The sequence below is a fragment of the Thermobia domestica genome, chromosome 6 (assembly GCF_964235325.1).
Source record: "Thermobia domestica chromosome 6, izTheDome1.hap1.1, whole genome shotgun sequence".
Classification (NCBI taxonomy): Eukaryota; Metazoa; Arthropoda; class Insecta; order Zygentoma; family Lepismatidae; genus Thermobia; species Thermobia domestica.
In genome coordinates this window covers 49,692,320-49,720,179 of record NC_137459.1, presented here as the reverse complement: position 1 = coordinate 49,720,179, position 27,860 = coordinate 49,692,320, and the positions used below count along the sequence as shown (strand labels likewise).

General features: G+C 35.7%; 1 protein-coding gene across 1 annotated transcript in view; it reads right to left on the bottom strand.

The window, feature by feature from the left end:
- Positions 1–27,860, bottom strand: part of LOC145687178 (glycine receptor subunit alpha-2-like) — a 536,410-nt gene that overhangs the window by 467,627 nt on the left and 40,923 nt on the right. Inside the window, exon 2 of the mRNA XM_081760642.1 lies at positions 2,258–2,357. Coding sequence (XP_081616768.1) covers positions 2,258–2,331 — 74 coding nt within the window. The 5' untranslated portion in view covers positions 2,332–2,357. The remainder of the gene's footprint in view (positions 1–2,257; positions 2,358–27,860) is intronic.

Below are 27,860 nucleotides of genomic sequence, written 5' to 3'. Positions count from 1 at the left end.
TATTGTTGCAGACTATTTCGTAACTTGAAATTTTAACATATCATTCAATAAATTCAACAAAGCAAACATGCATACAAATTACCTACATTTGTGTCTTAAAAGTATAGGAGATTTGTTTATTTGTTCGTTATTTAGTGATCTTCCCTTTTAGTGAAAGATTAGATACAGTTTTCGAAAGAGAAAGTGGATTTTTAAAAACCCTAGTTCTATATTTCATTACAACTGTTTTCTATTTTAAAATTACAATGAAAAATAAGCATAATGATTTACCACGGGGCAAAATCAGTGATCGAGCTTTTTTCTCTGTAAGAAGGAGATCAGTAATCACATAAAAATACCACGGTATTTTACATTTACAAATAATAATAGTAATAATTATATATATATATGGATGGATGTGCCGCCTGAATTCAAGTTATACCTGTAGTGTGCCGCAACTTGAAAAAGGTTGGGAAACGCTGGCTTAGAAGTTTATCTGTAAGGTTACCTTGTTGCATATGCGTGTATCTTACAAATTAATCAACCCTGGATAAGGAAAAAATGAGATTAAATATTAGAGTTTAACGTCCCACAATTATGTCCTTTAGGCTGAGACGATGATTAAAGCAAGTGTGTGATGATAGAAGAACTGGTGGAATGAAAGAGTAGAAGGAAACGAGAATACCCCTAGAAAACCTTGGAGAATATATATATATATATGCACTGTTCAATTTCCAATAATGTTTCTAAAGCCAAGCTCACTCTTAAAAAGTGGTAATTTTTGTATTCTTCTAAACAGTTGGAGGCAATCTAACCTAATCATTTTTTTTTTAATAACGCGTATATTTTGTGCAGACATGTGTGCAGCTTCAAGAAATGTTGACAGATACAAAGCCCATGAAGGTCTAAAACTATATTTATGGTTATGTTAAATTAAACGGTGAAACGACTGCGGATTTGCAGATAATTCAAATCAACATGCAGTGAAAGTTACGAATTTCTGTTAACATTTTAAACGTGTGGGATTTCGCAATCTAACTATATTAGAGACGATATAATGAGATAGAGAACGGGTAATACTGTGAGGATTAATCTTGCATGAATATCTGTGCACCTTCCAATTGCACAACATTCTAGTTAATGCAGACCCTGCCTACAGTCCATACTTGAATTTATTGAAACATTTGTGGGATGTCATGGGAAGGATTGAACGGAGACAGCCCTCACCAGTGAACAATTGGAGCTACTGTGGAAGACATATGGCTTCCAATAACTTCTGATGACGTCCAGAAGCTGGTTCAGTCATTACCTCACTTTGTCGCTGCAGTTCTTAATGATAGAAGGTACAAGCATCTCTCCTGCAGGAAGGCTGTTCCGGAAAGACTTCTGTACACGAGTCGTCTTTCTGCCGGCAGGACACACCTCTTCAATGGAAACAATTTGAGTTTTTCCTTCCGGAAATTCGAAAGTCTTCCAGCAGTACACATTTTAAAGCATTTAATAAAAATATAAGTGTTGGTTTAGTGTTAGCAAAATACTAAGTATATTTTAATATTCTGATTATAAAAGTGAATTGTAGATACGTCATACACATAATAGATATCCAGTTCGTTTTTTTTTTTTTTTAATTTTATTTTATTTTTTAGCGAAGTTACAGTGATATATCTACACATGGACATGATTCTTCCAAAACAGTTTTCTGTTTTCCGGTTATCACCGAAACCTGCTTTACTCCACAAATTATTGCTGTTTGGTGGATCAAAATTGGGTACTTAAACTTATACACGATCACTGTTTAGAAAACGCTATGCAATTACTGAACTAACAGTCGTATCAACATGATTCTGTTTTTTTTTTCGTTTTTTTTTTTTTTTTTTTTGGCTAAAACTAGAGTTTACGCCCTTTCCATCTGGAGAACTTTCTGTTCTGCTGGACGTACACAAAGTACTCTAATTTATAGATAAACATGGTAGGACTTTTAGGACGTTACGTCCTGCCGGAAGGACGTTGTACGTTCTAAGATTAAGGCCAGACGGGGGCAAACGCAGTACTTCAGTGATACGTCAGTGTATTACAAGACTGTACAGAAAAATGTTTATAGATATAAATAGTTTCTATTCGGTAAGAGTAATTAATATTTAAAAAAAAAACTTATTTCCAAGTTCTCAAAATATCGTAGTAAACTATTACTGTAAGCAGAAAAATAAAATTTACTCTGCATGGAATTTTTAACTATTGTGTGAATTACATTTTAGTGGTAATATTGAGAATTACTTACCCAGAAGATACCACGAAGGATGTAAGGCCAGAAATGATTAACAACAGGTAATCATTTCTTCCCCAAACTGACATGATTAACTCCGATTTATCAGGTCATACTGTAAATAGAAGACAAAGATTTTCTACGTTAATAACGCCTGCATGAAAATCCAACCATTAATATCTTGAACACATTATTCTCCAACAAATTTTCATACCTTTTACTTTTATCTATGAATAAAATAGAAAAAAATAAATAAGAATACACTTAGAACTTTTAAGAATAAATAATAATAGCAGTTAGAAAATTATTTACATTTTAATAATTTTGCCATTACGTAAAAGTAATCACAAAGAATTAAATAGTTGCACGTATACTAAGGACCAGTAAGTGCTTATTCGAATTATCTATCAGATACTTTCAATACTTACTATTTTTTTTATATTGATACATTTAAACGACTTTAATATATATTTGTACTGTTAATCATAATTCTTCTGGTATGTAAAAACAAATGCTCTATTTTAGTGTTTTAGATATGCATAGATTTCTAAATTATTTATTTTAGTATAATAACATAATGACTAACAGTGCAAAACATATATTAAAATCTTTTAAATGTATTAGTAGGTTATATATAGTAGTGTTGATTACCCGCCTCGCTGGGTTGAAATAAAAACTAAATGAGCAACTCCTTACATCATGACCTTGATAAAAATGACATTGAAAATTAAATATTAGTATTGTGGGCTGAATTTGGATTTAAACAGCATCGAAAATGTCACCCTTCATCTCAGCGATCCCAAAAGCTATGGATTCGACACTAATATCAGTCATTTTCGATCATTTTTATATATTTCTTTCCATCAAGTCACGGGGCTGAATTTGGTTTTAAACAGTATCGGAAGTGTCACTGGTCACCTCAAGCAACCACGAAAACTTCGTATTCGATACTAATATCGGTCATTTTAAAAATATCTCCCCTCCCCCTTTTCTAATTTGCACCGTGAAAGTTGAATGATGAAATCCATCCCAGCCCGAACATCAACTATGTTGAAAATTTGAACAAGATCGGTCGGATGGTTCAAGTGGTGCGAAGTCACAAATATAGTCACTTTCATATATATATATATATATATATATATATATATATATATATAGAGAGAGAGAGAGAGAGAGAAGAGAGAGAGAGAGAGAGAGGAATTTAAAATTGTTTTTGGAAATATCTTAAAAACTGCAAGTGGGACTAAAAAAAAGGTTGTAACAAAAGTTGTTTATCTCGAAGAGGTACATCCAATGATACCACACTTGACTCCCTGCCCCCGGGGACAGGACGGGATCAACTTTAAAATCTAAAATGAGAACCCCCATTTTTTTTATTGAATATTTGGATTCTCCGGGGAAAACTACGTAACTTCTGTATTGAACATTTTTCGTTGTTTGATAGATGGCCCTGTAATCGGCAAAAATCAAAATGGAAAAACGCCATTGACAAATAACAAGAAAATGTCCGAAATGGTCACTATTTTCTGCGATTCATTTTTTATTCAACTTATCGTCTATGAAGCACGAATTGGGATCATGCGTCATAATTCGTTGTTCGACTCTCGCTGTATGTGTAACACTTGCAAACGTTTTATGCATCTCAACTGAAGTACAATAATAATTTATTAACCTTCTGGAATTCTATCAGGACTCGTTTGAAGATGTTAGCAGTTGGGCTCGGAACAGGAGTGGTCAGTAGAGCGGAGCGAAAAATCACTTTTTTATATATCGAAGACGAAATAGTGCGGAAAAGTTGTCAATTGATATTGATAAAATACTGTAAAAATTTCGTTTCTGAAATCAAATATCTTCCGGTGACGAATCGCCAAAAATATATATTGTCTTTGTAGGGTATGCAAACCCGCCGTACACATCACTTTTTTTGTGTTTCTACAATAAATGAACAAATTATTACCTATCTTTCTTAACGTAAGCAGTCTATAAAATTGAATAAATAATTTCCAGGTGATTTACGCAGATTTGGAACCATAAAATAGCCCATTTTAGCAAAACAAAATATTGCATATCATATACTGTACTTGTAGTTTCTTATAAGGTTCTAGCATTAAATTAATATGCCGATAAATGTGTTCATTGTTCATTATAATTTTTCTTTTTTTTTTCCTTTTCAAAATCCTCGTACTGCTTTATAGAGTTTAACTTCCTCCCCTGAATAAGAATTCAATTTGGACTAGTCCAATTGATAGTAGCAGTATTAAAAAAAAAAAAAAAAAAAAAAACAACGTTAGTACGGTATTCGATAACTTTGTTCGAGTGTGGAAGACGATCTTTTCAAGGTAATTTTGCGGTGTTAACATTGAGTTTTAGTGTTTACTTCGTTGTGCGTAGTTGGTACATGTATAAACAGTTTGTTTTTGTACTGTAAATTAAACTTTATGTAATGTGTGTGAGAGCTGTATTTTATATCATTATTGAAACTCTGACCATGCGAAAAACAAGCTTAAGAACGTCGAGCTCCTCTGTGGCTAAGCGGTTAGCGTACGCGTCTTTGGTGTGGGAGATCCGGGTTCGATTCTCGGCGGGAGCTCATGTGGTTCGGATTCCACGTTAATCAGTAGGTCCACGTCTCATATAGCCTCGCTGCTGAACGGGACGTTAAACCCAAACTCAACTCAACTCAAGATTAAGAACGACTCACCCCGTGCTTGGACATTAAGATGAACTTTCAGGTGTGTAGTTGCCCACAAAATTAGATGTAATGAAGCATTATTTTCAATTGGTAGAGCTGGAAAAGTGTGAGAAAGGGTATGATCGACCTGTAAAGAAGTTAGTGAGAGACGTTGCTCAATGTGTGAAATCTGTTTAGGGCAAAGCTTCCATCCCTACTTTGTCGTTAGAACGTGTAATTCAGTTTCTACTTACTTTGCACGGAAAGTATATAAGAAGTTTGTTAAATCTGAGAAGAAAACGAAAGCTTGTGCCAGTTTCCAGAAAAAATGGATATATTTAAACAAGATTACACGAAGTCTTTTGATATATGTTCCTGTAAATGTCATGAACTTTCCATGTGCTCATGTTAATTGAGAAAGAAAATACCTATGAAGGAGTGGACATTTCTGCAAGAACAGAGAACAACACGAGTAGCCAGAATAGAGTGAGTTGACTACGAGGAGACTTTAAAATTAATCATACGTACTAAAAGTAAATCACGAGAGACCACCCGCCAACAGTCTTCTTACACATCACAAAAGAGTACTTCTAATGAACTGCAGACATCGTCTTATGATGGCGACGAGTCAGGTTTTGATGATTACTTTACAAAACAACAGAATATTAGAGAAAAAAGAAGCAAGCAGCAACGACATGTCCTTAGTCTTCTCGGTATGCTGGCAGACTGATTTCGAACATCTGATCGTGCAACTGCTTTGATAGCAACAGCAACATTGTAATCTTTTGGAATAATTGCTCCACAAAATGCTGGCTAGATGATAGACTTCCCAAAAGTCCGGCGAGAAAAGGAAAATATAGGACAAAAGGAAGTGCTAATGGCCAAAGGAAAGGATCTTAGAGGCTTGTACTTTGATGGTCTTAAAGATCAAACTCTATGCAGGAAAGAGACTGAAAGTCGCTGGTTTTCAGCAAAGAGATACGCTACTTGTAAAGATGGAGCTAAACACTTGTGGTTAATGAGAATTTCTTCAAGGTACATACCACAAAATGAGCGGCAATTGGTTCAATAAGTGCGTAATCCAAAATAACTGTTATTTCGCACACCCGGAAAATGTATTGCTTTCTATGGTTGACGATGAAAGACTTCACATCAGAAAAGAGGCATAGAGAAAGATAGTCAACGTAATGGGAAAAGCTAGGAATGAGAAGAGCAGATATTATGACAGTAGTATCAGTAGGAAGATGAAACGAGGAAGACCAGCTAAAGAAGACAATGAGTCACATGTAAAAAAAATGTATGCTACCAAAGCTCAGTTTCAATGCAAACAATTACACAGCCCTTATTAATTGGGAATCAGTTAAAGTGAGGCATCCTCCAGCGTTGACTTGTTTTCCAACAAAGAACTTGAAATCTGCAATAATAACCGTGAACATCCAGTCATAAAAAGAGCTTTAAAATATTCCTGTCACATTACGAGTACAGATCGCTGCGTGAAACTTGTAACAGAAACATTCGCAGCAGTTTGTGGCAGAGATGGTTTTATCAGACTTAAACTAAAAATACCGATTTGTAAACACAAAAGTAGAAACAAAGGCAAACTATGCTCTGCAAATAACCAAAGATTTAATTTTGAACATACGTGTATGGATGGTAGGGTGGGACCTGACCGGCACCCACGTCCTCGTCGTGGGTCCTGAGTCTTTTCGCTGAAACAAGCAGAGAGGTGCAGAAAAAATATGTATTTTGTATTAAGTAGATTGTTATTTTGATCAAATTGACTAGTGTGTGATCCAAAATGTGCCTAAATCATGCAGAAAACATTTCTTAAATTTTATATATAACTTAACTTAAGAAATGTAGGTTATACTTTTGTTCATTTACCTTAGAAATGCAAAGAGTGATGTGTACGGCGGGTTTGCATACCCTATAAAGACACAAAATCTTTTTTTGGCGATTCTGCACCCGAAGATATTCGATTTCAACGACGAAATTTTTAAAGTATTTTATCAACATCAATTGACAACTTTTCCGCACTATTGCGTTTTCGATATATAAAAAGTGATTTTTCGCTTCGACCTAGTGGTCAGTTGTATGTTTGTTGAGATAAAATAACCTATTTACACCCACTTTGAATTTAGACGTTGAAGGCCGGAACTAATTAAGCTGAGAGTAGTTCAACTAATTGAAATGTCAGTTCTTCGCACGGGGAGAATAGTTTTATTTAAAAAAAAGTATTTGAAACACTTCAACCCTTACGATAAGCATTTCAATGAAAACCTGTAATGTTTTCCCTTTTGCCATCTCTCAGCCTCCACAAAGGGAGTGAATTTCTACTTAAAAGTCATTGGATGTGTCACTTTTCTTCTTAGCAGCTCCCAAAACTAAGAATTGGATACCAATAAGAGTCAATTTGATTATTTTTACATGTTATTCCGTTCTCAACACCTTTCTCTTCTCCCCGCCTGAAATGCGATAATAGCTACCGGTATGCTACATAAAGAAAAACCGTACACGTAAAAAAAAAGGTTACATGTGTAAATGCTGTAGTTCTTAGACTTAACAAACGACTATATGTAACATACCGCAGCAAAGTTATAACTGAAAACATATGTTTTATAATAATTTCCGTACAGGTTTTCCGTATGAAAGAAATAACTGTACATATAGGCGGTAAAGATATCTCCAAACAGATAGACGTATATAACATATAGCTGACGTATGTAACATACATATACGTATGTAATATAGGGAAGGCTGTTAGATGTCAGAGATCCTGAAGCTGCATGACGTAACTTCTAAGCGAGAAAAATGTAGTACCTATGTAGCATATGGATAACATATGCTCTGTACAGATTCCCTGTACAGAACTTATGAATTCTGTATATTCTGTATATGAATTTTGTATATGAATTCTGTACAATATACCGCTGTCCGTATAATTGATTTTTCTCTAGGCTAGAGATAACTCAGGTACCAAAAATTATCAACATCGGTTCAGAAGAAGTTTGCGGACAAATAGTTACATTAAGTTTTGTTTATACAATATAGTAATAAATAGAAAATGTACCCTCCTCCTTAAAAGACAAAATCAAAAATTCTGTTACCTATCTCCCCTTATTTCTAATGAAGAGTTAATCTTTGAACCAAGTTTCATCTTCGAACTTGACAGGCTCGTGAAATACCGTATTTTGACATAAATTTTGATCTCCCTCTACTCCGTTTAGAATATGTTTATTAATGAAAATAGTGTAACGGAAATCTAAGCTAAGGCGGTGTAAAACTATGTACTAAAAGTCATCAAAATCGGTCCAGCCGTCTAGGAGAAGTGCACAAACAAATATCGTTACATTCAATTTTATTTAGATAGATATAAAATGCTCCCCTCCCGTCACAATGGAATTTTTCAAAAATGATGGGACATGTTTCCCCTTATTTTAACGAGCTTATACCAAGCTACTTCACCGAAATAACGAGAAAAACGAGGAAATAAGAAATCTTTTCGTTGAAAAATTCGAAGAAAAATGTTCAAACAAGGAAAGGATAGGCGCAGGTAGTAACGCACGGTGGGAACATATTAAACGTTGCTTACAGCAGGCTGCAGAAGAAGCAGTAGGTTACCGCGAACACAAAACTGCGAAAAAAAACCATGGGTTACAGAGCAGATGTTGCAGAAAATGAGGGAGAGGAAGATGTGGAAACAGGTTGATACAGAAAAGAACAGTAAGATGTACAGAAAGTTAAATAACGAATTACGAAGAGAGACAGAGCGAGGGAAGAGTTTTACAAAAGAAAATGCGAGGACATAGAAGAATTAGAAAGAGTTGAGAAATATGAGGAAATGTACAAGGAGATGGACTTTGTGGTGGACAAACACCGTGCTCGTGGGTTTTCTCGGGGTTCTCCCGTTTCATCTCACTTTCTTCATTCCACCATTTCACTCATCTCTCATCACCACAGTCTCCTTTAGCCTAACCGGCATAACCGTGGGACGTAAAACTTAAAGGTTTCATTTTTTTCGAATAAGACGGTTTCCAGACCATTAATCTTTTAGGTATAATATCCGTATTTGAATTAAATTATAACAATAGCTTGTCCCAAACAGTCGTATGAAAATCCAGTTGAATACTGATTGTGACATGGTCTGGGGTAGGTCTATAAGCTTTTTAAGACAAACTTAGTGAACGTTGTATTTTGCTTGCTATGTATGTAGTTAATGATAACTTCTCAATTTTATCTAATACATAAATGACTAACTTGACGAGCAAAGTAGAGAGAATTTGTAAGATAATCACAATTGTCATCGGTATTTCATTGGCAATTAATTTTCGTCGTTTCCATAATAAATTAAGTGTCGCATTCAATTCGAGTGCAATTTCGCACACTAGTTGTTCTGCTCTTTTGCTCTAAGAATGGCAGTTTTTTTTTTTGTGTGTGTCCTTTCTGTGCTGAATGTAATATAATCAATGTCTATTTGAATCGCTTCCATTCTCTCTCCGAAAATAATATATGAGAATTTTTCGACGGTGCAACAGTTGCCCAATATATGAGGTTATTTTTTATCCGATGGTGACAGTGGGACATTCCATTCTATGCTTTGCTGTCAACCCTGGCAGGCAAGTATAGATTACTCCCTGTCTTCTGGCTGGATAAATTCAACACAAACAGGTACCATCAAAAATTAATGGAAGCTTGTCTGTGTACAGATTTTCACGCGATGAGAAAGACAGGACAAATAAAGATTTTAGGGATGAAAAGACTCGAAATTTATGATTGTTGAAAAGGAAAATTTATATCACTATTTCAGTGTAATTAAATTTATATAAAAAAGGCGATTATTAAAAAAACATAGGTATTTCCTAACAGCAATGGGTGTGAATAAAGAATATGCATTTCAATTAAATTTATGATGCACCTACCAGCTTAAAAATAGTTTACTGCCACAGAGTTTCCCGTTATTCAACCTTTAAATTCACCAACAGCATATCGGAATGCCTGGCAAAACATTTCAATACAAAATCGTTTAACATGTTCTCTTTGACATAGAGTTATCAAAATACTTTACAAACATTACTGAAATGAACTATTTGAAGACGAAACAAACTATATTGTAGTATATACGAAATAAACCAAGCGCCATTTGGCTCTCTGCAGAAGTTAAGGTTCTGTGTCACCAACCCAGAAGAAACACGCAGAACACTAGACTTCAGAGAGCGTGGCAGAACTCGCAAATGACATGGCACTCTCCGCACAAAACATATCATGATGTCAGAGATTTTTAAGTTATGCAAATACCATGCATAGTGGACCAAAAAGCCTGACAACTACAGATATATTTCACACGCCAGAATGAAAAAGAAAAGGTTGTAACAATAACAGCGTGAAAAGGAATTCAATTTCTAAAATATAATAAAGGACATATCAACGTTTCTGTCTTGATCCGCTATGCTTGTTACAAATGACTGAAGTTCTAACATACGTTCGTAGAAGTATGTTACATGGGCTACGTTTTGTACAAATGTGTTATAAATTCCAATTATGTTCCTAATACTTTTTCACAGAATAAGGTAATTTAAAAGTAAGGCTTTCGAAAGAAAATGGAACATTGTGCGAACTATGCTCAATTACTTATGTTGGAGGACCTACATCCCAAGAAGTTTTTACAATGATGTAGTGTAGATGATACATGACAAAGCATATCGTATTAGACAGTAAGACAAAATGTGGCACAGAAATCTTTCTGTTAACGGAAGTCATGTAAAAATAAACACCATGCAAATAGATTTCTAACAGCCATCAACCACTGAAAATTTCAATCTCGTGCAAAAATTAATCTATTGTGATAGAGAATGCATCACCTGATGACATTGTTGGTATATCTAACAAAAGCATCCACTCAATTTTGAGTGACGATCTAAAATAATTCGTTTTCGTTGGATATCATGAATGTTTGCAGATATTTAGAATAGTTTTTGTGCCAGGTGGCTAGTAGAAATTTGGCATTGTGTGAACAGAAGCAATAAATTTGGGGGGGCCAGATTGCAACATAGATCATTTTGACGACGAAACCAAATATCAGAAATGCCTGGACATCTAGTTTCATTCGAAAATAATCAAAACCTATCAGTTAATTGGGAATTTTCTTCGGAAGCCATACTACTTACAAAATTCTGGAATGTACACTCATGTCCAAAATTATTGTCGCATGTCTATTAATAGTTGTTGTAGGGATATAATTTGATAACGAATTCGCCCGGTATTTCTTATAATGTTAGTAGGTGTATAATCGGCAAAGACATGTATGTGACAAATTTCATGTAAAAAGAGCAGTAAATAAGAACAATAAAACGAAAGTAAAACATTCGTGTCCATTTAGCGACATTTTGTTTTACTCATTATAATTTTCGTATTTATAATTCTTTTCCTATGAAATTTACCGCAAATATACATTTCTCGATTATACACATAGTATCAGTATTAAAAGCACCCTGCAAAATCATTATCAACTTCTATTCTTACAAGAAGATAGTTATAGATATGTGACAGTCATTTTGGACATGAGTGTACTTCTGAAATGATTGGTGAACATTAGTCTAACCTGATACGTAAATTATGTGCTTCTATCAAGGAAAAAAGTTGTGAAAGCCACAGTTGAAAATTCTGCTGCTTCGAGTTAATAAGTCTGTAGGAATAACAATAGTTGTCCAATTGCAAGCCTTCACTCCTTGCCCACCCTATTTCCTATATTTGGCTTTCAACAACTACTGTGTGTTCTTTAAGATAAGCAAAGCTGCATGATAAGAAATATGGTATTGATAAGGACGTCATGGTCGTTCTGACATGCTGATTACAAGAGCAGAACGTTTTTCTGATATTCGAATGTTAGAAGAGCAGAGAATTGTATCATTAGGATGAGGGTAAAAAGATGGACAAACATTTCAACAACAACTAAGACTGGACATGTGTTAGAGCACGACTTTTATATGGCCTTCGTGTGTATAATATTCCAGTCTGATTAATAAAGGAGTGGTTCGGTCAATGCCTTCTTTCTTGCTGGCTAAAACATACTAGTTCTATTTAAAATGTTAACAAATCTATACATTATCAAGATAAATCTGACACGAAGTTAAGGAACTTGGCACAACGAGTGTAATCAACGCTGAAAGAATGATTCTTAAACAATTTTTGCTAGGAAAAGGAAACAAAAAATTTAGTCCTAACTTTTACTGGTCTCTGGAAAAATAGCCAAGCATTATAAGAAATCTATTGTTTCTTTGATTGATATACCTTGAAGAAAGTACACAGTAATGTTCTTGAAACGTTCTTTACTTTGCTAATGCAAGATTTTATTTAATAATTTCTCCCAAATAATAGCCGTTTTATTTTGTATTGCGACTTAACAAGTGGAAGCATGTTAGTTGAAGAAATAAAAACTTTGCTTTCAAGATAATGAGATATGTGTATGCTAAACAATTATGTGATTCACAGCCACAAACACACACAAAGTAAAAGTTCTGTGTACCGGATTCCAGGGTATGAATTCGATGTATTTTGGTACACATAATCCAAATTTGGAAACCCAAGACAATCGATCGTGTCAATTCTTTTATGGGCGAAAAACTTCAGCGAATTTTGGTACGTAAGCCAGCACACGTGTTTTTCACCCATAAAACAAAATTGACACGGTCAACCGTCCTGGGATCTCAAAATTTGGATTCTGTGTACCAAAATTCATCGAATCCAGACCCTGGGGTACACTGCACAGATTTTTATTTTGTGTGTGTGTGTGTGTGACAGTGTAATATGACTGGCAAAAAATTCAGTAGAAAGAACATTGATAATCCACACCAATCCTGTGTGATACGATTTGAAGAGAAAATTGCATCCCAACTCTGTCCACTTCATCACTAACCCAAACAAACTCCTTAGTGTAAGATTATGTCAACTCATGGATTTTATTGACTTGATTCTAATACCGTACAATCATTTACTCGTCCACCTTCACTTCATAGCTGGAGAACTATCTACCTCTCTCCGCTATTCACTGACGAATCGAGCTAAACACCAGCACATTAATAGATAAGCTAATTTACATAGAGGATTACGTGGCTTCTGAAATTACTCGTAGTAGAGGACATTAATAAAATATCCCTGCACTGTAGAGATTCAAATCGGAAATTGAGCTGGGAATAGTAGTAGTAGTGTATTATTGATCTTTGAACAATGACGGGAGGCATACGACGAGAAGCATCAATTGAAGGGGGTCAAAAGTATCACATGACTATATGCTCTTGACCCTGATAGTGATTTGTCGCTCAGATTTGATTCTCCAATTAATGGACATAGTTCTGGTAATTGCAAGCATTTACTTCTATTGGTCAAACGTGCAAAATTTGCTCTGCAAGTTGTGCGTTGGTGTTATCTTAAATACGTTGATATATGCTATAATAGAAACTTTGTTAAGATTCTTTATATATAATCGGTTAAAATATTACTCAACAAATTAGGATATTTATCTTGTAATCAACGCTTTTATTCTCTTTAAATATGAATGTTAAAGAAAAGTGTTTTGTGTGCGAACAACGTTCATCTCGATTGATCTTTGTTTCTTTTGTATGTGTGAAGAAAGGCAATAAGAAATTAGTTTAAAACTAAAAGTTCTGAAATATCTTTATACATTATTTATTTACTTATTGACACAAAAGCGTGTGTGTTCAATTACAGTAAAATTCACTCCAATATTTTAGATAACATAAATTTAATACAAAATTTAACCTCTTCACGGGTATGGCATCAAATGATGCCACCACATATTTATCGGAAAAATAATCCGATTTTGTTTTTCACGAAGAAGAGTGCGAAGTGAAGGTAAGTAAAATTAATATTCTGAAGCACTTGTTTTTACTTTTCAGTTCGCACTCTTCTTCGTGAAAAAAAAATCGGATTATTTTCCCAATAAATATGTGGCATCATTTGATGCCATATCCGTGAAGAGGTTAAATATATGTAATTATATAGGTCAGCCTTAAAGGGAATGTCTGCTTCATGCAATTTATCAGTCGCAATTTACAGGGAACAGACGTGGACTTCAATATTTAATTTGATTTCTCTCGCGACAAGCGTGCTAATGTCTTCCTGCTGCTAATGGGAGAACTCAGTTCGAACATAAAACGTCTCTTAAATTGTTTTCCCTTGAAATGTCGTTCAACAGTGTCTCAGTGGTAGGATGTTCGTCTCTGTAGTATAGGTTCATATGAGTTTGCATCGATCGTATCACGGTTGCTCTATTGCGAGAAATGCAGCGTGCATGTGTGTGTGTAGGTGAGTGTGTGCGTGTGCGTGCGTGTGTGTGTGTGTGCGTTACTTGCGATTTTTTATTTCAATTTTGAGCCTTCCATTCGATAGAGCATTAAAACACATATGAGAAAGTGATGGAATTTTTCACGTCATTCTTACCGTTCCCAAGATATTGGCCAAAAAAGTCCCGATTTAGGGAGATTTAAGGAGCCATGTCTCGGAAATCGTAACTTATAGAGATATTATATTGGTGTTGATCAATACCTAAGAGGATGGTGAACATTTTGGTACGAAATAGTAACCGGTGGCCATTCACAAACTGACTAAAGTTCCCCAGATATTGACCAAAAAATTTCGGATTTCGGCAGATTTAAGGAGCCATATCTTGGGAACCGTAAGTCTTAGAGAGATGATATTTTCCGAATTTTTCAATTTTGAGCATGTGTCTTCGTAAAATAACATGTCGTAGAACATTTTAACAGAACTCTCAAACAAAACATTTGGAAAAAAATTTAGCACTCAAGGAAATTATCAATGGATAGACATATTACACGAATTGTTCAATAAGTATAATAATAAAGTACATAAAACAATTGGTATCAAGCCTGTAGAAGCTAATAATAAAAAAATAATTCTTTTAAGTTCGTTCTGGCAGTTTCTTGGAGCATTTTCTACTGGTTTATTCTGGGTCTTCACGTTCTCTGACAATCAGTTAACGTTTTGAAGTGGATAGACTATTTGCCATGTTTGTAATTTGCAGTAAATCAAAAACAGAGCCAACCCAGGAAGGGTCATTTAAACTCTTCCAGTGCTGAGGAAATTTATAACAAAACTAACATGAACAACAACAGGCACTCCCGGAATCAAGAATTCAACTCAAAGCCTCTGAACTTCCCAAACATTTTTTTAAGTTGGTGGTATTACTAGCTACTTTCGTGTTGCTCCTATTTATCGATTTGTATTGAGCGCCTACAATGCTATTCGAAAGCGTTCCTCGTAATCTGAGAGTGGAGATTCAGATGTACTCCTGAAACATGGAAATGTGAATGTCCATTACGGACGGATATGAATAGAAAGACCGTCCTAGAAAAGAGGAGACCATTTTCTCTAAACGACTTCACTGGTTCAATCAGCCACTACTTTCTAATTTTAACTACTTGTAAACAACATTTTAATCTCAAATTAAAGGGCATGTTTGATCATCCTTGAATTTTACACCTGCGAAAGACGTATTTTTGACTTTTGTAGAGTCATCTATTACAGCCTTCGGACTCTTAGATGTTATTTCTTTCTTTCTTACGGACAAAAAAGAAAATCTTAATTTTGGGATTTTGCCAGCGATTCATACTTCATTTAAGATAAATCTTTGAATATCTTGATTTTTCACATTTATATATTTGCTCTGTTTATTAGCAGTAAAGTAAGTATAGCGATAAAAAAATGAATTCAAGATTTTAACAGACAGCCCATTTCTCGGTTATGTATTATTGTGTACGATTGTTGAAGTGATCATTGTGATTTTTTTTTAATGGAAACTCCAGAAAAATCCCCACACAAAGTAATTCTGTCCGTAGCTGGAAAAACCGGTACATCATATGTTGAAATCTTGTAGAGAAGAAAAACTGCACTAGATGTTTTAATGTTAACTAGCTGAACCTGCGCTCTCTACACAGCGCATCACTCACATATGACTATGAATCTCCTTGTCATTCCTCACATCTGTGCATGTCTCTTTACAGACACAAGTGAAGAACGTCTTGATAAAAATCGGCAAGGGGTACCATAAAGGGATTTTTTTTTCAATATCTCGCAACGTTTAGATTTGAGCCTACTTCTAGTTGGAGTTTTTAATTCTTGCATGGCGCTGTGGCTCAGTGGTAGAGCGTTCACCTCCGGTGCTTGGGGTCCCTGGTTCGATCCCGTGCGGACCTTGTGGTGGACAAACACTGTGCTCGTGGGGTTTCTCGAGATTCTCCCGTTTCCTGAAACTTTCTTCATTCCGCCATTTCATTCATTTCTCATTATCACCGTCTCCTTTAGCCTAACAGGCATAACTGTGGGACGTAAAACGTATTTAATTTCATTTCATTTTCGAGATCTCATTGTCGGAAGGATTGGAGGCAAATATAGAAACATTTCTTTGGAGACAAATATATAAAACATAACATTTTAATATATAGGGCTAGATACTTTCTTTAACCCGCCGTAGCATGCGCCGCAGAGTAACACTCCGCGGATAGAGAAATTTTAGTTTTCTTAGAACTGTTAAAGGAATTTGTGTTGTAAAATATACGTGGTGAATTGTCAGAAACATTGCAAAGAAAATATTAAACAATTTAATATCGCCTCAAAACAAAATACACATTAAAATAAGATAAATAAATATTGCGGAGTGAGACTCCGCGCGCGTGCCTTGATGTTACAATTGACCACACGTGCTATGGAGGGTTACAGTATTCTTTAACATTTAAAGTTACTGTTACATATAGAACAATTAAGTTAGCACTGAACTGGATTGTTTAATGTGTGTTTTATATATTCAAAGCAAAACAAATTAAAGTATGTACAGGAATCCTCATACATAAATTTCAACTTATTGGTTTTGATTTCTTTTTAAAATTTACATAAATGCAAGTAATTTTGCGAAAAAGCAGAATCTCTGACAACATTCTCATATGTCTGACATCAATGAAATTGATTAACAATCATGCAGTCTGCACAATGTATGAGACACGCAATACTTTCAGAATCTAGGTATTAATTAACAACTATGCCGAAATTGTATTTAATGTTTGATACTTTAAGCAATTAATCTTCAACTGGCAACGTCTGTTTACTCGACTAGTCCTGTCCAGAACATTTTTTTTTCTAATTTTCTGCACATTATCACACAATATTAAAACAGACATGCTCTTGGTTACTTGCAATACCTAATAATTGAAATAATATCTCGGGTGGGTGTGTAAAGGAAGGTATATCTGAAATTGTGTATGCATTGAGTTATCAAGTTATCTCTCTACAAGGATAGCCAATATTCTCGCGCGCCAGTGTTTATAGAGCGGTATCTCATACCGCAATTTTTGTGAAAGAAATTGACTATGTACACTGAGAAAAAATGTAGGTGGCATACTTTAAAAGGTGGGTTACATGCTTAATTCCTGTAGTTTTTGGACTTAACGTACAGCAGACGTATAAACTGAAAACGCATGTTTTATAATACTTTCTGTATAAGTGTTCCATCTATACGTATTTTCCGTATGAAACAATATAGGCGGTCAGGATCTCACATACAAATGGACGTATATAACATATAACTGAGGAATGTAACATAAGTATATGCATGTGATATGCGGAAAACTGTTAAATGTCAGACATCCCGCAACGGCATGATGTAACAACTAAGGACAGTGCCTATGTAGCATACGGATAACGCATGCTCCGTACTTTTTTCTGTAGTAAGCAAGAGGATACTGTATATTCGTACAATACACCGCTGTCCGGAGGACGGATTTTTCTCAGTGTATCTTGAAGTAAGTCTCGAATTCGTGGGGTTTTGTGTGGAAATATATATGTCCTTTCAAATCAAGTTTTGAGAACTACCTCATTTTACACATCCAACCAAGATATATATTTCATATGTTTCTAAGCAAACGCATACTTTTTAATTTTAAAAAAATCACTATTTACTTTAAATAAAAGATATGTGATGGGTTTTGTCGTACCTTGTTCTTGTGGTTTTTAACAAATCCTTTTATCTGGATTTGCTCACACAAATAATACGATAGGTCTACTTATAGGCTAAGTATGTCATTACTTTAAAACAAGATAGAATGATAGTACAAACAAAGGAACAAAATAATGATATAAGAAAACAATTTCCATCAAGAAGGAACAATAGACTTGATGCTCATCTTCATTTCAACTGGCAAAAATTATTTTAGTAACTCTCTAGTTAAGAAGATGTCTTTGCACTGATTCTGAAAATGTGATATCTAATGGATGCTCCTCATGCTGTGTTCTATCGTGAGAAACAGTATGGCGGTAAAACAAGTGATCCCACTTTTCGTCAGTTTGTTTCTTCATTTTGCTCCGTTCCGCTGTTTTCAGAAGTTGATTATTCTTCTGCGGAACGGAATTCAGAGATTTACGCCTGAAATGTTTCATTGAATCAGTTGAGACAGGCATTTGGAGTTTGTTGTGTAAGTTCGAGTAGATAATGAAAAGTGACAAGTAAAATTAACGACGCCTTGTTGTATGGTAACATTTCCAACGAAGGAAAAAGCTCTGTTAGCTTGGTTTGGCTTGCTAAGACCAGTGTTTATTAGAAGTGTGTGTGTCCCTCACAAGTAAAGGCAGGAAATGCTCGAACAACAATAAATCCGCCAAGGCAGTAATACAAATTTTTAGTTGTTTACATATTATTTCCAAAATGAAGAATGAAAGGAGAAACGCTTAAGAAAAATTACTTTCGACAGATATTAAATCGACAGTAACATTGAATACCAACACACGATTTATCTTAAATACGAAACGTAATCAAAAATGCGGTGAATAATTTTTCTCAGAAACAAAATAATAATCTTACATGAAATTTGATTTAATCTCCTTCAAAGTACTGTCGTTGGCGAGCAATGCACTTATCCCAACGTTAAACCCATGACCGAAAGCACTTCTGGAAGCCTTCTTTTGGAAGGGCATTCAGCTGCTCTGTCGTAGCCCTCTCAGTGTCAGGAATGGTATAAAATGTTTTCCTTTAAGCATGATTTTAATTTTTGGGAAAAGCCAGATGTCGCATGGTGCTATATCTGGAGAGCATAGCGAATGTGGACAAACAGGAATATTTTTTCGGTCAAAAACACGCACATCTAAAGCAACGTGTTTCACGGCGCGTTTTCGTGGTGAAGTAGAAAATCATTTGCCTATTTTATCGGCGGTTAAAATACTTTTCACGGACCCATACGAAATGTTTAGTTCTTCGGAAAGCTTTCGAATAGTCATTCGTCTGTTTGAACAAATCATTCGTACAACGTTTTGCACGTTTTCATCTTTTTTCTTTCTTTCTTTTACGTCGAATGACGTCTCGATCATTGCTCCTTTTCAACCGACTCGTTATCTTTTGAATCAGTCATACCACTTGTGGATAATCTACAATGCCACCGCTTCATCACCATACACTGATTTTGATATTTTGTAAGCTCCTTTGGCACTAATTTGCACCTTAGAATAAAAGTTAATGTTGACGTGCGACAGACACTCTTAACACGTCCTCACTCTTCTGCGTCTGGAAGCCAAATAACATGTCACAACTCGTTCAAACTTGACACTGACTGCACCAAGGATATAGGCTACCGGGTTTACTAGTTAAAAGAGATACAACATTGATAGATGGCACTGTGCAACTGCATTCATCGTACTTTTTGATCACACCTTCTATGTTTACGAGTAAAAAGCAGTGTTAAAATTATACCATGCATTCAAAAGAAAATGTTTTATTAAAAACATTACATACAAACAAAACAAATTATCCAATATTGTGATTAATGAACCGAAATGTTTTCTTTCGTTCTGTTACGCTCTTCTGGGATCGAACCCTTGACTGTTTCCTTTTACTAGTGGTGAATGCTCTACCACTGCATCTCATACCCTCCAACTACAAATGAAGAAAATACATTATACAAGTTGAAAATTACCCTTGTTAAAATATTTCAAATCTCAGAGAAATCACTATTATTATTATTATTATTATTATTATTATTATTATTATTATTATTATTATTATTATTATTAATAATAATAATATTATTATAAACAACTCTTCATTTGACTATTAACCCTAGGAACACTAAAGTATTTTTGGGTTAAATTAAAAACCAAGGGGTGTGGACCTCAGAGGACCCCTTGGTGCTTTAAGGGTTAACATTTCGAGTAGATGTTTGAAAAATATATCATCAGCTTGACCACAAACTAAGAAGACCACATTCACTATTCCCCTCTTCATCTTAACACACACAAATTATTCGTTTTGAATCCGTCATCAAAAATAGCTTCTTCTCCCACTCTATTCCTTCCTTTTGTCCTGATTTCTACCACATTCCTCAAAGTACAATTTGTTTTCAAACGATATCCTATCTAGTATTTTGTTTTCTTTAATTAACTCCAACACTATTATTTTCTACCACTCCCAACACTTTCTCACTAGGTTTTCGTTCCACCAAGCTATTTTTATTTATTCTTTCCCGTATCCTCATTCATACGGATACTAGTACCTTATCGTTTCTTTTGCATAATGTTCAGGTTTTCGTTATGCTAATGAATCTTTTTTCGTAACTCTTCAATTAGCGACCTACCAAATACGCTTTCTCCTTCCTAAATACACATTTCGCCATTATTCTCCTCACTTTTATTGCTTATTCGAATTCGAGTTGATTAGCTGTGTCCGATTCTATGTCAGATCTCTTGTCATAATGGTTTTCCTCTTTCACTTGTATGTCGGAATAACTCAGGTTAATTATCTTTTATGTTTCTATGTTTGTTCCCCTGCTCTTCTGCCGAATCCTGTGCAACGTGTTTTCTCGTGTAGTACGAACTTTAGCCAACAGATAGCACAAGTTGTATTTTTTTGTCTTTCTCGGGAGGTCGTGTGTTTTAATGTTAACACGTAATCAGTTCATGTTTGACTGCGACAGTTTGTACTTCGTTGTTTAGTGCTTTGAAGAGGACGAGGGTTGCGGCTTACCAATACAGCTCCACTGATCCATTTACATCTACAATTTCATTTACTCTCTACATACACCAATTCGCTTATACAATTTTTCATTTTTATTTATTTATTTATTTATTATAATTCTGTAAGATTATCTTTCCTCATTTCCCGACTATCTGGATACTAAAACTTTTGACGTCATGGACTCCATTCTAATTTCAAACCATTTTCCCAACTTCATTTGTTTCTTTTCATTCCTGACTTCGACCATTCCTCTCAATTTAGTATGATTTTACATTATACATTTTCTAAAAATGTAATATATTCTTAAAAACTTGTTATCTAGAACAACTCAAATGACATTGTATTACCTGGAGCAATACATGATAAAGAAATACAACAGAAGTACTGCGAATGAAGGAAGAAGAGGAGTAGACGAAAATATCAATAGCACTCCGAGAAGCAGAAAGAAGAATTTGGGGGAAAACAAATGGAAGAAGCTTGATTGATATAGAAACGTGGTGGTTGAACGAAGAAGCACAACAAGTTGTGAAACAGAAAAATGAACGATTCAAAAAATGGCAACACTCGGAAATCAGCAAGACCTGAAAGATTAATATGAAGCTAAGAAAAATGCCAAGAAGGCAGACAGTGTAGCAAAATTCAAGATTATGATGAGTTATGCAACAAATTGGAAACAACAGAGGGAGAAAAGATGATGTGCTAGCTCTCGAAGATAAGAGAAAGACAGAAAAGTGATATTTCGCATGTGCACTCCATTAAGGATGAAAATAACGAAATTTTTACAAATAAGTGAAATATGAAGAAGCGGAGAAAGGATTACTTCCAGATATTCCAGGAAAGTTTCTGAAAATTTACCCAGAAACCAGGAGCTTGGTTGTCTTGTGACTATGACAGAGGTAGAAAAATACAATGAAAATCATGAAAAGTAGTAAAGCCCCAGGATAAAATAAAATTCCCATCAAATATGTAAAATTGTAAATAAGGGAATCCGTGGTTTACTCGACTTTTTAAAGGATATTGGAATCTAGGAATATTCCAAAAGAATAGAAAAGCAGCTACGTTGTACCAGTGTTTTAAAAGAAAACGCATATACAAGAATGTGACAACTATACAAAAATAAAGCTCATGAGCCATGCAATGAAGCTCTACGAGAAAGTGAGCAAGATTAAGACAACAGGCCGAAACAACAGAAAGCCAGGACGATCTACAACGGATATAATATCCGCACTCAGGGTCCTAATAGAAAAGTACGGAGAATACCAGAAGGACCTCCATATAGTTTCCATTGATCTAGAGAAAGCATATGACTGAGTACAATGAGACCTTATTTGGTGGACACTGAAGAAAAAGTGCGTCCCCAACATACACATCTGTATAATTCAAGACATGTGTAATGTATGTAGAATGTGTAGAACAAGAGTGGAGAGCACGTGTGGAAGAAACGAAAAGTTTACAATTAAAGTGGAACTTCATCAGGGATCTAGTCTTAACCAATATTTTTTTTCAGTTGTGATGGACAAGCTAACAAAGGATATCCAAGAGTCAGTACCTTGGAATATGCTATTTGTGGATGATATCATGCTGGTTAGTGAGGTAAAGACAGCACTAAAAAAGACATTACATACCTATGGAAAAGTATTACAGAGAAGAGGACCTAGAAGTGGTAAAATCAGGACGGAATATTCAGCAGAAATTAAATCGGAAATACAAGAATGCGACTAAACAAAGAAGAAGTGATGATGACGAAGAAATTCAAGTAATTGGGATCAACATTACAGGTAAATGCAGAAATAGAGGAAGATATAAACGGCAAAATTAGCAGAGGTTGGACAACATAGAGAGAAACGGCATAAGAATTTTATGTCAAATCTAGGGTAGCAATGCGCCTGAAAGGAAAAGTTTACAAAACAGTAGTGAGATTGTAAGGAACGAAATCTTGGACGACGAAGAAAAGAGAGGAACAGAAGTTGAATGTTACGGAGATTAAGATGCTTCGGTGAATGTGTAGATTGACGCGGAAGGACACACTTAGGAACGAATTGATCCCAGGAACAGTAAAGGTAAGGACAGTAGTGGAAAAACTGCAAGACAGGTAAGATACAGATGGTGATCAGAAAAATGGAAACAACTGAACGAAATTGCAACTTACCAGATTAATATGGTATCGGGCCACCTTTCGCCTTCAGAACAGCCTTGATGCGACGTAGGATGGAGGCATAGGTCGTGAATGGTAGCAAGTGGAATTTTACACCATTCCTCGTGCAGGGCATCGGCCAGTTCTGTGAGAGAGGATGGAGGTGGAAATCGTCGCCGGAGTCGTGTTTCCAAGACGGACCACAAATGTTCAATTATGTTGAGATCTGGGGATTGGGCGGGCCAGGGGAGGTGTTGAACTTCATCCCGATGTTCCTCAAACCAAGCTGCAACAACGCCAGCTGTGTGAATGGGTGCATTATCATCCTGGAAGATGGCGTCATTGTCCGGGAACAACATCCAGACCATAGGATGCAAGTGGTCTCCTAAAATTGCGACATAATCGTTGGCAGTGATTCGTCCGCTAAGTATGACCACAGGAACCAATGAAAACCATGATATGGCGGCCCACAGCATCACCAAGCCGCCACCATGTTTCACAGTTGGGCGGAGACACTGCAGATCATAAGCTTGTTTGGGCGTTCTCCACACATAAACACGGCCCGTGGTTGGGAATAGGGTGAGGGATTACTCATCCGACCATATCACACGTTTCCAGTCCTCAACGGTCCAAGTTGCATGATCGCGGCACCATTTGCGGCATGGGAAAGCGTTATGGTCCCTGATGATCGGTTTGGCCCGTGCAACACGACCCCGTAAGCTCATGTCATGTAATTCGCGGCGGACTGTGATTGTCGAAGCAGGGTGGGGGAGATGCTGATTGAGTTCCTCCGTCACTTGCTCCGCAGTGGCACGACGGTTCTGCGTGACAATGCGCTTTAATATCCGGCGTGAGCTGTCACTCATGATTTTCTTCCGCCCACTGTTCCGCTTCCCCGATGTGGTTTTCCCGTGTGTTGTGTAGGCCGTCATCACCTTCGACACTCTCCCAGGCGACACACCTAATACAGTAGCCACTTCCGTCACACTCACTCCACATAACCGCACACCAACAATTTGCCCTTTTTGAAAATCTGAGAGGTCTCCCATCTTACACTACCTCCGTCTGCTGCAGCCACTGGACACTGCTGTTCCACTGCGCCTGACGTAGTATGGAGACCGACCTAATACACCACCACCAGCGGTCCGGCGCTGCGGGCGCCACGACACCACTGCCAACCCATACATCTGACGTGTTGCCAACTACAGGTGTTTCCATTTTTCTGATCACCATCTGTAGTTTGGACAGGTAAGAAGACCTTTGGAATATGTATCTCACCGACTAGCTGCTATAGAACAGAGTGGGAAACAAGCCCAATTCCAACCAAAGAAAAAGTGGATTGATTGTGTGGATGAAGACATGGCGCAATGTGGTATCTTTGTAGATATGGCACACGATAAAGGTGAAAGTCAGTAATACGTGAAGACGACATCAGCAAAATGGGAAAAAGTGTTAGTAGAACAAGAAGAAGAAGCAAACAATAGTAAGAAAGAGGATCATGTGATGTAAATAGAATTTGCACGGTTTTGTTTGTATAAAGATGCATGAAGAAGGTAAATGACGAGGACATTTCAATGTGGATTTTTGAGAACAGTTTGAGGTACATAAATTGTGTAACCTTACATACGTATGTATTATTTTATGTAACGTAAAATAGATAATAAAATAACGAACTGAGTTTATGTTTCTCTCAAGATAATTAAAAGTAATCAACCAACTTATGTCCCCCCATCACAAATGAGAGTTGAGGTGTAACACTACTACATAGGTACCAAACTATTAACATATTCCACTTTCTCCTCTGCATTTTCTAACTGACATCATTCTCTTCGTTTCAATGTAACTATTGTAGATGATTACGCTTTGAAAGACATCCTCAAATATTAGCAAGTTCAATTACGCCGCGCACTAAAGCGAACAATAATATTTTTAAACTATTTGAATGTGTCAAATTTCGGTTTCATCATTCTCATTAGTCATAGGACAACCTCTCAAACAGTCAGTAATATTACTACCCCTATTACTTTCACCTGAATTTAGTTATTCATTGATCTTAAAAGTTATTATTTGCTTAATTTGTTGCAAATGTCCATACTTCCGGAATATAAAACCGATTCAGCACTTACTCAGAGAAGCTATTTTCTCTTCATGAAATGACTAATTGAAAGGGACTCTAATTAATGTAAAGCTCTTTTTTTCTGTGGTTGAGAGAGCTGATTTCCACACGTATTTGTCAACCTGTGTGTGATGGTTAGGGGAGGGAGTTACTGTGAATATGTGTGCGTGTGTGGATGTTTACATTTGGTTTTAAAGTGATAGCCTGTTTTAACTAAAGCGAGGGAACTCTCACAGTAGGGCAGGGAGCATCGTATGAACGTATGTTCGTACATATATTGGAGCATTTCCTGGAAATAATCGTTATGCATGACGCTACAGATAGAAGGCAACAAAATAATTCATAGCAAACTATTAATGCCGAAAATGATTTCATATTCCACTTCAAAAATTTCAACTCTATTGTGGAGTATTTGTATTTCACAAAAAAAAAAGGATAAAAACAGAATATTTCAATTTGATCAAGCTCTCCGGCAAACACTCGATTCTGAAAGAGAAAAAATATATATACTTTCACTTTCTATACAAAATTATTAAAAAGTATTTTGTAAATTACTGGAAATTAGTTGCCATCATAATTAGTATTATACACTGTTATCCAAAAAAATTAAAAAAGCTTCCATGCACCATGGTTTCCCGCTAACCCATTCATCTTTAAGAATTTTCCTCTTTAGCATTGTCTATCAACAACATTCCTCTTCTTATCTTGTTTTCTTTTCACCCTAGCTCTTATGGCAGTCATTTCCAGTTGGTTGATCTGTGACGTCACGGTTTGTTTCTCTCATTTTCAGCAAAGCACATGGAGAAAACAAAGTGCAGGCAGGAAACATAATGTTAAAAGAATGTAATGGTAGCAGACACACAAAAATATAGATGGCGTAGCTAGTGATCTTCAAGGTAAGCTACCCGTTGTAACGATCTGTTAAAAAGAAAAATTGTTTGTAATTTTCAGTAAGGGTTGTTATACACTATGAGATAAACCCTAGAAAATATCTTAAGATTTATCTTCGGAAAAATGTTACGACAAATCTCGTGGGAAATCCTACTCTTTTGTGCCCCATACGTGAAGAGTTTTCCTGTCTGATCGAATGACGTTGCGCATCCGCTTATATTGATACCAGGCGCTATATTGTTAACTTGCACACCTCTAAAAGGAGCATAAAAATCAGAAGATAAATTAGCAAAACATATCGCATCAGTCCCTGCACCACTCTTCATCTTGTTAAGTATGTTTGCTCTTTCACCCATATATAACTGGCGGCAAGAACACAAACTTATTTTCACTTTCTCTCACCTGATGTCGCTCAAATCGAAATCTTACCAATTTTCTTTCCAAAATAGAGCGTGTTCTAAACGAGAAAAATCTCATCGGATCGTTGAGAACATAGAAAATGACATACGATCTAATAAAATACACTTTGAGGTTTTGACTCTAAGGAAAATCGTAAGAGATTTCTTAGGATCTATCCTATAATGTATAGCAGGTCTAAGTTTCACCTTGAGAAATAGCACCGATGGTGGAGTTATATCGAACTAAAATTCTTCGTTTAGATTTTTGTCACAAGCAAACACCACTTACAGGGAACATTAAAAAAAAAAAAAAACTAGTAAAGAAATTGAAGAATTTTATATAGGGATTGGAAAGTCTGTATAATGGGAATTTATAGTCAAATTTTTGAAGCCGAAAGATTATAGCTCAAATATTAAGTGATCTCTGTGAATGTTAGAAAAGTGAGTAAAATTGTATCAATGAATAGGCGTTGCATATTAGTATTCGAATGGTAGTGGTCAAAACGAGCTTGTTGGTACATGCATTACTATTGAAAAGGGCGAAGGTGTGATCTAGAAGGAAGCCATTTCAATTGGTTCATTCTTTTTGGAATTATTTGTGAGTTGTTCGTTATTCTGATTATTCATAGTATAAGAAGTGGCTCCCGGGTTCGATTCCCGATGGAGACAATCGGTCGAGAAAGTGTAAATGCTTTTTTCAGGCCAGCTACTCAGAATGAGGTTTTCCTGGGTTTTTCTCATTCACACTAGGCAAATGCTAAACTGGGACCTAACTTATAGGAATCAGACCACTTTCTTCCTTCCTCAATCTTTTCTTCTTTTCGTTTCCCCGGATAGACTGCTCACCGAGGGACCTCATCCCTCAAAAGTGACGGGCTAAATGGCCTTAGATGCCGAACGCCCAGAAATCTAAATCCTATAAGAAGTTAGCTTACATTCGGAACTAATTTATGAAATTATTAATAGTGTTTTTTTTTTTTTTAATTTATATTTAACCGTAACCTAGAAGTCGTTGGTAGAAGTCGTTGGAATTCTTTCCGGGAATATCTATTTTCTATTTAATACTAAATGTGCTATCTTACAGTTTGCATTATAAAGACAGTAGTTAAAATATTGAATTATCATTTACCCTGATACATATATTTCTTTAAAAATAACATAAGGTTACTACTTTCATACAGTATATTTGTTGCAATTTCTTTTTGTTGAAACTAACATATATTTGTTTGACTGTTTTTTGCATTTCATATATATATATTTCTGAACCTGCCAAAATCTTACTGTGTAAATGTGCCTGAAGGGTGAATTCTTCCCACAAAACAACAGTAATATTCGCGTGCTCTTAGTATATGAGACTCAACAGCGTTACATCGTGGATTCACGA